Source organism: Palaemon carinicauda, chromosome 26 (assembly GCF_036898095.1).
Source record: "Palaemon carinicauda isolate YSFRI2023 chromosome 26, ASM3689809v2, whole genome shotgun sequence".
Lineage (NCBI taxonomy): Eukaryota > Metazoa > Arthropoda > Malacostraca > Decapoda > Palaemonidae > Palaemon > Palaemon carinicauda.
Window position 1 is genome coordinate 97,238,131 of NC_090750.1, and position 13,952 is coordinate 97,252,082.

General features: G+C 43.4%; 1 protein-coding gene across 1 annotated transcript in view; it reads left to right on the top strand.

Annotated features, from left to right (window-relative positions):
• Nucleotides 1-13,952, top strand: part of LOC137620080 (peroxisomal multifunctional enzyme type 2-like) — a 170,436-nt gene that overhangs the window by 31,946 nt on the left and 124,538 nt on the right. Inside the window, exon 3 of the mRNA XM_068350355.1 lies at nt 560-712. Coding sequence (XP_068206456.1) covers nt 560-712 — 153 coding nt within the window. The remainder of the gene's footprint in view (nt 1-559; nt 713-13,952) is intronic.

A 13,952-nucleotide genomic window follows, 5' to 3' on the forward strand; every position in this document is an offset into this window, starting at 1 on the left:
AAACGTCCAAAAAATAACAGGAAGAGAAATAAGATAGAATAGTGTGCCTGAGTGTACCCTGAAGCAGGAGAACTCTACCCCAAGACAGTGGAAGACCATGGTACAGAGGCTATGGCACTACTTAAAACTAGAGAACAATGGTTTGATTTTGAAGTGTCCTTCTCTTAGAAGAGCTGCTTACCAAAGCTAAAGAGTCTCTTCTACCCTTACCAAGAGGAAAGTAGCCACTTTGAAGAGGAAGAATTGTTTGGTAATTGGCAGTGTTGTCAAATGTAGGATGACAGAGGAGAATGCGGAAAGAACAGGCCAGACTATCCAGTGTAGGCAAAGGAAAAATGAGCTGTAACCAGAGAGAGGGATCCAGTGTAATGCATATGTAGGCTACAATGAAGAGTAGTGGGTTAATGGTTTTAAGTGGGATGCCCAAGTTGAATATAAAGGACTTTAAAAATTTCCTTGTTAAGAACACACTTTTTGATTGCCTACCTTGTTTATGAAGAAGACTTGCTTTAATTGAAATATAATGCCATTTTCTCATTTGTATTTCCAATTATCTCAGGTGGTGTTGCTGTTGCAAACTATGACTCTGTTGAAGATGGGGATAAAGTTGTCCAGACAGCATTGGACAATTTTGGCCGTGTTGACATTGTAGTTAACAATGCTGGTATTCTTCGAGACAGATCATTTGCACGAACTTCAGACACAGATTGGGGTATGTAATGGACTTAATGGTGAGATGCTCATATGAGACAACAAACCTAAGACTTTTATGTAAAGAAGTTCTGCCTTAAAATGTGAAATTATTGTTAAAACTTTGGTAGTAAGTTATTGAGTGGCAGAGTTACTTTCCATTCACAGTCTTAACCATATTTTGTTAAAAATGATACTGTAGCTGCCTCAGTGGCATTCAACTTGTAATATTTTTTTCTGTAGGTGCCTAATCATTCATTGTTCCAACACAAATACAAACCTTACTCTATTTATTAGGAGTACACTTTCGGCTAAGCGGAAAGACGAGCCATGATAATTTTAGCGAGAGATAAGCAACCCAGCCGCTAGTTAGCGGGTGGGGGTGGGAGTAGTTAGCTACCCTGCTCATTCATACACCTGGGCTGAGCAACTAATTTGCTTTCTGGTTTGGTGGAGACCGGTCATACTGCTGCTCTCCTGCATATTTAGACTTACCGGTAATAATTTTCTTTCTGTTTTCAGTTGTGTGCATGTTGCTGCTTGCAGTCCCATGCGTACTTGTCCTGGTCCCAGCCCACTCATGCAGTACCTTCATGTCCGCTGTGGAGACGGACCCGCACATGCTGTGTCTGGCTTGCCGTGGCTGCCGGTGTTCTCGGGAGGACACTTGTGTAGAGTGAAAGGAGTGGTCTACCTCCCAGTGGGAGAGGTTTCGGGCGACTGAAGAAGAAGTCCAAGTGTGATTTTTCGCCTTCGGTGTCCTCCTTGAAGTCGAAGAAACCGCATTCTTCTTCTTCTACCTCCAATCTGTTCCCAAAGCAGCCCCCTCTCCATCCTCTGAGGAACGGCTGAGTAGCAGCGCAGCCCTGGTTACTCCAGGTAAAACTTGTGGGTCAAGGGATGGTATTGACTACCTTAGTGAGTCGGTCCTGGTCCTTCCCCCCAGGGAGCACCTGCTCTCTGTCTGATTTGTTGTCTTTTTGGCCATCACTGGGCGTTGATGGCCCCCCTTGTAAGGACGTTCTCTTCAGACTCCTTCAGTTAGAGGCGGAGCAGAGATGGTTGTCTCCTTTCCTCCTTGGAGGTTGATCCTTCCTCCTTGGGCGCAGGCACTGCAGCCCATTGGTCAGAATTCTGGTCCCTCTTGGTCGACGCCATGGACAAAGTTGTTTTACCAGGGGTGGTGGAAGAACAGAGTCCGAGGCAAGTTCCCCTTTGGTGTGAACACCTCTCTTGTTCATGGGATAAAATCTTTGGATTCTCGTCCTACCAATCCCCAGGGCCCACGCAAACAGAGCCTTCCCACTCTGCGGTTGCTTCCCCTCCTGGGTTTCGTTTTCGTGCACCTGCTCTGTCTCACACTGCGTTACACGACAGACAAGTGTCGTGCGACGTGGAGGCATCGTGTGATGAAGTAGTGGATCGTGGCCAATCCCCACCGCGTGACCTGCACCGTTACCAGGCTATGATTTCTGCTCCCTTGAATGAGATACCATCTCTGTTTTTGGCTGTAGAAGGTATCCCTGCCCAGGTAAACCTCTCACCAGATGACTCCCAAAAGTCTTGCCAATCTCTCTGGGCTCCACCTGCCCTTGCCCAGATCCTCTCCCAAAGGAAAGTCCAGTGCTGATCCTACCTGCAGGTATAGGGGCTCAGAATCTGTCACAGATTTTGAAGCCCAAGGTTCCATACCCCCCTTAGGATCCCCCTCCCAGCACATCGGGAGCTCGTGACCCCCCATGGCTGAAAGCATTATTCAATGTAATGCGGGAAGCCGTAATGGGTGTCATTCCCCGTTCCCAGTCTCTCCCCACAAGAGGCCCCGTGAAGGGAGTGCTTCAGAACCTGGTAGTCCCCTGCAGTTCAGGACCCGCAGGCCAGAACTAAGGGTAGGAGGAAGAATGTTAGACCATCTCCTCCTGAAGAAGACCCTCTTAACGAGAGAATGCCTTAATGAAGTCATGGAGCTCCAGCACGGCATATCATTCCCGTGCTGAAGCTTGGTGATGGGCAAGAGGGCTCTCGAACTGGAAATTTTTTCTTTTTCAGTTTGACTCTAAATTTCTCTCGTCCTATTTCTATTACTTATAATCATATCATTCTCCTTCATATTTATCAACTGTCTCCAACATTGCTGTCAAAATTCTCATACTCATATCACTGTCCAGATTTTGTTTTAAAGGACATCATATCTGGGATTGGATTTTTTTTTTTTTCAATATCAATTGTGGGGGCTGTGGTAATCTAGCCAACTACCCAATAATGTTTGGACACCTAGGAGTGTCAGTATTTCCATACTGGCATGCGGGACTATTCTCGAACCAAAAACTTGGCCTTCGGATTCCAGGGGTTAGCTGGTTTCATAGAGATAGGACTCTCGGCATTCTGTCCGGTTTGCCTGCCACTATGATTAAAGTGGGAATGATTATATTCTTGTAATGTTCTCAGTCCCATCAAGCGGGTTTGGCATACACTTGAGCCTCTCTAATTATAGTGGTACCATCCCTTTGTGGTAGTGTAGGGTGTGGACATTAGGGAAGCAGCTCTTTCAGGTGTCATTGGTGGAGAAATTAATTCAATTAATGAGTAAACTTAATGTTCCCTGTACCCCTGGATCAGATGGCGAACCCCAGATACCGTTGACGACCTCTTCTAATTTATTTAAGGAAAATTCTATTGACTACCTAGAAACAAAAAAGGACCCCTCTACTAATGTTTTAAAACCAAGTAAGCTGGGTAACACAGGGAAACTTCGAATCCTTCATTTTACCCAAATTCCAATAGATACTGATTAGGATAAGCTATATAAAGCATTTAAATGCTATGGTGAGATGAAAGAAATAAGAATAGAACTTGAAAATGAAAAATGGCATTGATGGCTATCTTATAATTATCATGAATAAGCATTTAATGCAGTATGTAACATCAATAATATTAGAATTAATAACTTAAATGTCATGAGTGCCCTTTGAAATAAGATACCAAACGATTTGTATGTGTACAGACCCGCTGACTGGTTTGAGAAAGATGTTGATTTAACTATGTCTTTCTAGAGAAAGCCATAACCACCAATGTGGCTTGTTGCCGAGCCTGAAAGGAGTACTGGGAATTATTTTAAAACTCATTCAGAAAAAGGTAGGAACCATTCCACCAGGTGATATCTCGCTTCGGAAAAAATAGCTTCCTCATCTGTGCCAAATCATGCACGCAACTGGTAATACTGTCTAACCTCAAGACAAGTAATGATGATGATATGTTAGATGTGAGACCCCACCTAAATTTTAGTTACAGAAGGGGAGTAGTCTTCACTAAAGACCTTTATGAATTTATTGAAGAGGAAATACTGACCATGTGTCCATGAACAGTGTGGAAAGTTCATGATGTTCCTGGGACGTCGATGATTTCTCTTACTTTCCAGAATGCCGATGTGCCTTTCCACATCATTATTGAAAATTAAAGAATTAAAGTTTGACCTTTCAAACAGAAGCCACTGTAGTGTTTCAATTTCTTCAAATTTGGACACTTCTAAAGTTTGCAAAAATGAAAAAATGTGTAGCATTTGTTCCAGATCTTACCATGGAGAGTGTACACTTGAGGCTAAGTGTTTGAACTGCAACTCAAACCATAAATCCACTAATAGGACCTGTGAGTATTATAAGTTAGAAGAAGCTGCCCTTAACAAATCCAGTGTAGAACACATAAGTGTGGGACAAGCCAATAGCTTACGGAGTAAACCGAACAGCTATGCAAAGGTATTAAAATCAAGAGAAAATATACCAGAGGAGATATCAAACCCACCTAGTAGTACCAGTAGTTCCAAGAAAAGAAATAAATCACCTAATGATAATAAAGTGTTGCATGACGAGGTAAGCATATTTTCTTCAGAGGCTTTGCCACGGTGTGTGAAAACTGGGGCATTGTCCATTTCTCTACAACCTTCATCCCCCCATTACCAACAATAGTACTAACCTCTCTCAGGCCATATCCTTGCCCGATTTGATGGAGGTCCCACTCGAAACAAAGTTACCAGGTGCACCTGTAGTGGGGAAGGTGCAAAAACCTGGTAGCTCACCACCTATTGATTGGAAAAGAGAGACCTCCATCTCTCTCACCCCCTTCCATGTGAAATATTAGAATTATGATGCCAAATAAATATGATGATTTGTTTGTTGATGTTTCTGATCAGCCAGAAGACAATTTAGATAAATCAGAGATTCAAGTTGACGTCCATTATCCCCCTCAACAATTAGATCAAAAGTACGAAAAGAAAATCACAAACACAAAACCCAATATCAAGACCTTCTCTAATAAAACCAATTGACAAAATTATCCAGTGGGCCAATAGGAATGGATTTAAGTGTTCGACAAGCAAAACTGTTGTCCATTTCTGTCGTATTCGTGGAGTACATCCAGACATGGATATATACATCAAGGGTCAAGGTATCCCATGTGTAAGTGAAGCTAGATTTCTAGTGTTGATCTTTGATGCAGGCTTACATGTGTTCCTCACTTGGAAGCCTTAAAAGTAAAATGTCCTGAGGCTCTGAATCTTTTAAAAGTTTTGTCCCATACATCATGGGGGCCAGACTGTAAAACTCTTTTAATTATACAAGGCCTTAATTTCTTAAAAAATTTGCCATGGATGTGAAATATACCCATCAGCCACCCCAAGCCAATTAAAAGTTTTAGATTCTATACACCATGCTGGTATCAGATTGTCACCACGAGCCTTTAGAACTTCTCCTATCCGAAGCCTCCTTGTTGACGGCTTCTATTGTTTGGTATTGGTTTAGGTTGCAAAGACTTCCTAATTCTTTAGCCTGTCAGACTGCAAACCTTGTAAGGCATAGTAGATATTTTCAGTTGCACCCAAAATCTCCTCAACCTTATGGTTTCCGGGTAAAAAACATTAGTATACAGTTTAGATATAGGAAGAAATAAAGTGCTCCCATGCAGGATATCATTAACCCCTCATGGAAATTACCAGATATATCTTTTTGTAAATATTTTATTGGTACAAAAAAGAACATGACTGACTATGAAGCCAGATTGCTCTTTATAAAACATGTTGAAGAACACAGGGCATTGACTTTTATAGATTCTGGCGGCTCCAAATCTGATGCTGGCGTTGGATATGGAGTACAGTATATATTATTGCTTTTAATTGTAGAGGTGTACTTCCTCTAGCATTCTCTATATTTAATGCCAAAACTATATGGCATACTAACAGCTATTGAGAAAATAGCATCAAAATACGAGGGCAACTTTACCATTTTAAGTGATGCAAGAAGTGTCCTGCAAGCTTTAGAAGTTTTTAATTCCAATAATCCTTTAGTTTTAAAGATTTTAAAGTGGCTTCTAATTATTGGCATGAAAGGTATAACAGTTCAATTTTGCTGGGTTCCGGCACACGGTGTGTCTGAAAATGAGAAGGCCTATTTACTGACAAAAAAGGCTGCAGCAGAGTTGTTACTAAAAAGGTATCCCATTACCAGTAATGATTGGCAACAGCATTGGGATAGTTTACTTGAAAACGAGATGAGAAAAATAAGTAATGTTATATCCCCTTGGAGGTATAAGGTGATGCCCCCGAAAGTGGGAGACGACTACTTGTCGTCTCTGCATTGGCCACACTCGGATGACACGAGTTTTTACTGGCTGGCCAACGCCAACCATATTGCGACGACTGTTAGATATCCTTGACAGAGGCTTTTGTTGACTGAATGCCCCACTTTAGCACAGAAAAAAAATAGATATCTTTTTGAGACTCGAGGTGAGGATGGCAGGTTCATCCTTGCCAATATTCTTGGACAGAATGTGTAGTACAATGCTAGCGGCATTTTTAAATTTTCAATATTAAACTTACCCGATAATCATGTAGCTGTCAACTCCGTTGCCCGACAGAATTCTACGGGAGGGATACGCCAGCTATCACTATACTAGAAGGGGGTGTACTCACAAGCGCCACCTGTGGCCAGGTACTACAGTACTTGTTGTTGACGCCACCTCACTTTTTCCTCTGTCGTGCTTCCGGCAAGACGTTCTTGGATACGCTTATGATTTTGGAGTATTGTTCACGGTTTGGTGAAGTATTTCTCTAAATTTGCAGCTATTCGCTATACTGGAAACTTCTATATTAGCCTAGTTAGCTTTTGGAATTAATTTAATTATGGTGACGAAGAGAGTATGAACTCTCTTTCACCTTTAAATGGCCGACCCTTCCCTTAGACGGAAGTGTTGGTGTCTAAGAGAGTATAGACTCTCTTTCTTAATTTTGCTTAACAAAAGTTATAGATTTATTTTATATCTCTCCGCCTCTTATAGGCCTCTTCGATTAACTTCCTTTTATTATAAACTTATTAAAATTAATTTTTATATTTGTTTATATTCGACCTTCCTAATAGTAGGCGGTCTTTTCTTGGTACCGAAGTTAATTAACATTGAGCCCGTCATTTCGGTTTTACCTGTTAACATATTATGCTATTTTATGTCTTGGAAAGAATTTCTTTGATAGTCTCGTACTGTTTTCAAAGTTGAACTAACGTTTTGTTTTGTCTCTGCAGTTGTTGACGTTCAGAACGTTCAACTTGCGCTCTATCGTTACGATAGAGAAAGAATTTTCACGGTTTCACGTTGCAGTAAGAGTAACCGTGTCTAGCGTTTTGTTCATTCTTTCTTAACTTAATGGTTTTAATCCTATAAAGGAACTTTTCATTTTGGGAAATATTTCAGTTTTTTCCTTTAACAATAATATGTTTTAACGATATATATGATTGGGCTCTTCTCTCAGGTTCTAAGTCAAGAGAGAGAGATAGAGACGGAGGGAGAAAGAGGAGGATAAACGTTTCATTCAAGCGAGTAACGTTGTTATCGTTTTTGCTCTTCTCCCTAGTCTCTTTAGGGGAAGAAGGTAAACGTTTCTAGAGTGATCTAGTGTTTAGTCTCTTTCCAGCCACTGAATTAGATTTTTCTGTTACATTGTAATTCTGTTTTCGCAATTACTAACTTTTGAGAAAGGATAGAATTGCGTGTTTCAGGTACAAACCACTTAAAGTTTCGAGTTCAGTGAAATAAGTGCAAACAGAAAATCAAAGTGATAAGTGATTAGCGCAAAGTGTGTCAGTGTTGTGCGTGAGGGTACTTCTGTGCGCGCCAGTCGTCCTCCCAGTCCGGGACCTCTTGCAAGCTCCCAAGCCCAGGGGAGAAGCAATGTCGAAGGGCAAAAGGGTTCAGCAGGCCTTGATCGGCGCACAGAAGTATCCTCGGTGGTTGCGGGCGTGTCTTACCGAGACCGTCACTCCCACCCGCAGACGATTGAGCCCTTATTTTGCTCGTCTGCAGAAGAAATTTAGGGGAGAAAACGCTGGTCTCAGGTCTCAAGACCTCTTAAACGTAAAGTCCAGACCTATGCCAGACGTACGAAGTTAGAGTTCAACCCGGATGCAGTCATTGGGTTAGCTCTGACTCGCCGCAGTCATCAGTTGAATGCACTCCGCCTAAGAGGAGTAAGGTTCTGCCGCAACAGATCTCTGCTGTTAAGGCTTTACCTCAGCAGACCTTAGTGTCTGCCGACCCCAAGTTGACTCTACTGCAGTCCATGCAGTCACAACTTTCGGTCTTGATGCGTGAGTGTCGGGCTGAGAAGGTTGCGCCTCCGCCTGCGCTCGCTCCGCCTGCGCTCGCTCCGCCTGCGCTCGCTCCGCCTGCGCTCGCTCCGCCTGCGCTCGCTCCGCCTGACCGCAGTACCGCCTGCCAGGCGTACGATGTTGAGCCACGTTATGAGTTTACTGATCCCAGTGGTGTGCAGCTCCCTCCGCCTTCCTTAAGGCAACCTCAGCAATGGGAACAGGAGGCTTATACCTCTCTTCCTCCGCTTCCACTTGCTGTTCCACCAGTGAGGCAACACTCGCTTGAGGTACAACAACCTCTCCCATCCATGAGTCAGTCTCCTCAGCTCTCGCTGCAGCGAGCTCAACCCTCCTCAAGGCAAGCACCTCAACACCTTAGCCTTGCGCCTCAGGAGCCTCAACTTGCGAGACTTTTACTGCGTTCTGCGCAGCCACTACCTTTTCGCTCTCAGCTCACACCGCAGGAACCTCAACTCGTTCCTCAGGAACTTGCTACTGCGCATCCGCCAACCACTCAGCAAGCGCAACCCTTGAGTTCAGCCACTCATGCCAGGAGTCAGCCTCCTCCACCCATGCGCCTACCTTCTGCTACTTCTTTTGATCAGCCTTTGCAGACTGAGCCTCAGGTGTTCCCTCAACAGAGTCTTGAAGAGGAAACCACAACTATTGTTGTTCCAGCTCGTTCTGACTCTGCTGTTCAGCATACCTTACCTCCATTTTCAAACATTATGATAATGGAGGTTATTTGTATTACTTATAAAAATATATTTGTATTCCTTGCAATATATTTTTAACAATATCGCAAAATATGGCAAAAATATGAATCATGAGTTATGAATGTAAGGTAAATATTATGTTGATATTAAAACCCCATGCAAGCATGCATAAAGCACTCTAGCACTGGTCATGGAATTTCTGAGAAATGTTAAACGCCATGCACACGCTCTGCTTACCTTACAGCATGCTCTACATACAGCATGCTCTGCTTACAGCATGCTCTGCATACAACATGCTCTGCATACAGCATGCTCTGCATTCAGCATGCTCTGCATACAACATGCTCTGCATACAGCATGCTCTGCATACAGCATGCTCTGCATACAACATGCTCTGCATTCAGCATGCTCTGCATTCAGCATGCTCTGCATTCAGCATGCTCTGCATACAGCATGCTCTGCATTCAGCATGCTCTGCATACAACATGCTCTACATACAGCATGCTCTGCATACAGCATACTCTGCATACAACATGCTCTGCATACCTTACCGCATGCTTCTCAGTCACACATCTTTGGTTGTTGCCAACTCACTAGACTGTCAAGCAGTTTCATAACGTTGCCTTCTAGTCTGCTGCTTTTGCACCAGTGAAACCCTCACTGAGAGAACTTAGCTTTTCTAGGATATGGTCCCTGTAGATGAGAAAGTTCTTTTCTCCCTCCTTCTGATATTCCCTTGAGGACTCTGTCATTTGGAGGGAGCCTTTAGCTGCGTAGCCTCCTATGGACTTTTATTTAAGCATAACATGCTTCCAGGGAAGGTAATGGTTCCACTTCAGTCGCTAATCCCGTCTGTTACCACACCTGCTCCCATAGACCTTGAGCTGTGTTGCAAGACATGCAGTCCAAGCTTAGTCCTTGTTAGAGGATTTTTTGTTTACGGAGTCAATGTGTCACGGGGAAGACGTTCAACAACCAGCAGAAGTGACTTGTTGTGACGCAGTGCGGCAACCTCGGCAACCCGATAAGGAGTTGTCTGTACGACCCAGACAGTCTAGACAGATTCGGGTTGTCACTGTACTTCCTCGCTTGCCCATGGTTGACAGTTCACAGACTGTGCAGCAGTACCATGATCTTGTGTCCGGCTCCGTCAGACGACTGGCTTTTAAGAGCTCCCACAAGTCGTCGCTGTCTGGAGATTTTCAAATGGACTATGGATCTGACCAAGGAACTGGGCCTCCTGGTCAATTTTGAGGAGTCTCAGCTCGTCCCATCCCAGACCATTGTCTCCTTGGGTATGGATCTTCAGAGTCGAGCTTTTCGGGCTTTTCCGTCGGCCCCAAGGATCTTCCAAGCCCTAGAATGCATCCAGAGCATGCTGAGAAGGAACCGATGCTCAGTCAGGTAGTGGATGAGTCTAACAGGGACACTTTCATCGCTGGCCCTGTTCATCGTGTTAGGGAGACTCCACCTCCCCCCCCCTTCAGTATCATCTAGCTGCTCACTGGATAAAGGACATGATGCTAGAGACGGTCTCAGTTCCTGTTTCCGAAGAGAGGAGGTCTTCTCTCGCGTGGTGTAAGAACAGCTTTCTTCTCAAGGAAGTCTACCTTTGGCTGTTCAGAAACACGACCGCCGTCTCCTCTCGGACGCATCAGACACGGGCTGGGGTGCGACTTTGGATGGACAAGAATGCTCGGGAACATGGAATCAGGAGCAAAGGACACTTCACATCAATTGCAAGGAGTTGTTGGCGGTTATTCTGGCCTTGATAAACTTCAAGTCCCTCCAGCTTAACAAAGTGGTGGAGGTGGACTCTGACAACACCACAGCCCTGGCTTACATCTTCAAGCAGGGAGGGACTCTTTCGTGGAAGTTGTTCTAGATCGCAAGGGACCTACTCATCTGGTCTAAAGATCGAAAGCTAACTGGTAACGAGGTTCATTCAGGGCGGTATGAATGTCATGGCAGATCACCTCAGCCGGAAGGGTCAGGTCATCCCCACAGAGTGGACCCTTCTCAAGAATGTTTGCAGCAGACTTTGGGCCCTGTGGGGTCAGCCAACCATAGATCTGTTCGCTACCTCGATAACCTAGAGACTCCTGTTGTATTGTTCTCCGATTCCAGACCCAGCAGCAGTTCACGTGGATGCTTTTCTGCTGGATTGGTTCCATCTCGACCTGTATGCATTCCCGCCGTTCAAGATTGTCAACAGGGTACTTCAGAAGTTCTCCTCTCACAAAGGGACACGGCTGACGTTGGTTGGCTCCGCTCTGGCCCGCGAGAGAATGGTTCTTAGAGGTACTGCAATGGCTGGTCGACATTCCCAGGACTCTTCCTCTAGGAGTGAACCTTCTAAGTCTACCTCACGTAAAGAAGGTACACCCAATCCTCCACGCTCTTCGTCTGACTGCCTTCAGACTTTCGAAAGACTCTCAAGAGCTAGGGGCTTTTCGAAGGAGGCAGCCAGAGCGATTGCCAAAGCAAGGAGAACATCCACTCTCAGAATCTATCAGTCTCAAGGGGAAGTCTTCCGTAGCTGGTACAAGACCAATGCAGTTTCCTCAACCAGTACCACTGTAACCCAGATTGCTGACTTCCTGTTATATCTAAGGAAAGTAAGATCCCTTTCAGCTCCTACGATCAAGGGTTACAGAAGTATGTTGGCAGCGGTTTTCCGCCACAGAGGCTTGGATCTTTCCACCAACAAAGATCTACAGGACCTCCCTAGGTCTTTTGAGACCTCAAAGGAACGTCGGTTGTCCACTCCAGGCTGGAATCTAGACGTGGTCCTAAGGTTCCTTATGTCATCAAGATTTGAACCTCTCCAATCAGCCTCTTTTTAGGACCTCACATTAAAAACTCTTTTCCTCGTGTGCTTGACAACAGCTAAAAGAGTAAGTGAGATCCACGCCTTCAGCAGGATCATTGTTTTCACATCTGAAACGGCTACATGTTCCTTGCAGCTCGGTTTTTGCTAAACGAGCTTCCTTCACGTCCTTGGCCTAAGTCGTTCGAGATCCCAAGCCTGTCCAACTTGGTGGGGAATGAACTGAAGAGAGTACTTTGCCCAGTTAGAGCTCTTAGGTACTATCTAAAAAGGTCTTAACCTTTACAAGGACAATCAGAAGCCTTATAGTGTGCTATCAAGAAACCTTCTTTTCCAAGTTCTAAGAACTCAGTTTCTTACTATTCAGGCTTCTGATTAGAGAAACACATTCTCATCTGAAGGAAGAAGACCTTGCTTTGCTGAAGGTAAGGACACATGAAGTGGGAGCTGTGGCTACTTCAGTGGCCTTCAAACAGAGCCATTCTCTGCAGAGTGTTATGGATGCAACCTATTGGAGAAGCAAGTCAGTGTTCGCATCATTCTATCTCAAAGATGTCCAGTCTCTTTACGAGTACTGCTACACCCTGGGACCATTCGTAGCAACGAATGCAGTAGTAGGCGAGGGCTCAGCCACTACATTCCCATAATCCCATAACCTTTTAACCTTTCTCTTGAATACTTTTTATGGGTTGTACGGTCGGCTAAGAAGCCTTCCACATCCTTGTTGATTTGGCGGGTGGTCAATTCTTTCTTGAGAAGCGCCGAGGTTAAAGGTTGTGATGAGGTCCTTTAGTATGGGTTGCAGCCCTGTATACTTTAGCACCTTTGAGTTGATTCAGCCTTCCAAGAGGAACGCTGCGCTCAGTAAGGAAGACGATCTTATTAAAGGCAGAGTAACGGTTCAAGTCGACTTCCTTACCAGGTACTTATTATTTCATTGTTATTGTGGATAACTGATTATATGAAATACGGGATACTTAGCTATCCTTTAGTCTTGTACACTGGTTTTTCACCCACCCCCCTGGGTGTGAATCAGCTACATGATTATCGGGTAAGTTTAATATTGAAAAATGTTATTTTCATTAGTAAAATAAATTTTTGAATATACTTACCCGATAATCATGATTTAATTGACCCACCCTTCCTCCCCATAGAGAACCAGTGGACCGAGGAAAAAGTGAGGTGGCGTCAACAACAAGTACTGTAGTACCTGGCCACAGGTGGCGCTTGTGAGTACACCCCCTTCTAGTATAGTGATAGCTGGCGTATCCCTCCCGTAGAATTCTGTCGGGCAACGGAGTTGACAGCTACATGATTATCGGGTAAGTATATTCAAAAATTTATTTTACTAATGAAAATAACATTTTATTTAAGAAGCAGGTTTTTTGAAAGTTATTTAACCTTTATGATGACATATTTGCTGGTATGGTTTTAATTGAAAATTCTTTTATCCTTCATTCATGATAAATGATATCGGCGTCAATGACCTTTGATATCAGGATGCCAGAAAACCTTAAATCATTCATTCATTCATTCATTCGGTACTAGTAGGCCAAGAGGAAGCTGAAAGAGATAAAAAAAAAGGATCAGTGACAGTGATGAAGAAAATGATTAAATTTAGAAAATACAAACTGTAAAGTACAAAAAAAAATACAAAATTAGAAAAGGCAAAAAAAATTAAGTTTAATTCTAAGTTTAATGTAAAGTTTTGTTAATATTTTCTGTGATTTGTTAAAATATTTTCTGTGATTTGTTAATGTTTCATAAAGTTAAGTGTTAATCTTTTCTGCCATTTATTAATGTGTTTTGTAAAGTTCAGTGTTTATGTTTTCTGCCATTTGTCATCGTCCTCTTCTGCCCCGCCACTTTGCTGTTGGACATTGCCTCACTCCAAAGGTAAGGTTCCACATTTTTGTTACTGTATTTTCCATTTATTATTGCATTGTTGTACTGTCTGTTCTAGTTACAGTATACATTCAGTTTACAGGTTATTAATGGTTAGGCTATTATTGAATGATCCAAATGGTTGTATTTAATTGATAATTATTACTAAGATCTGGTATTACTACCCTATATAGACCTGATATA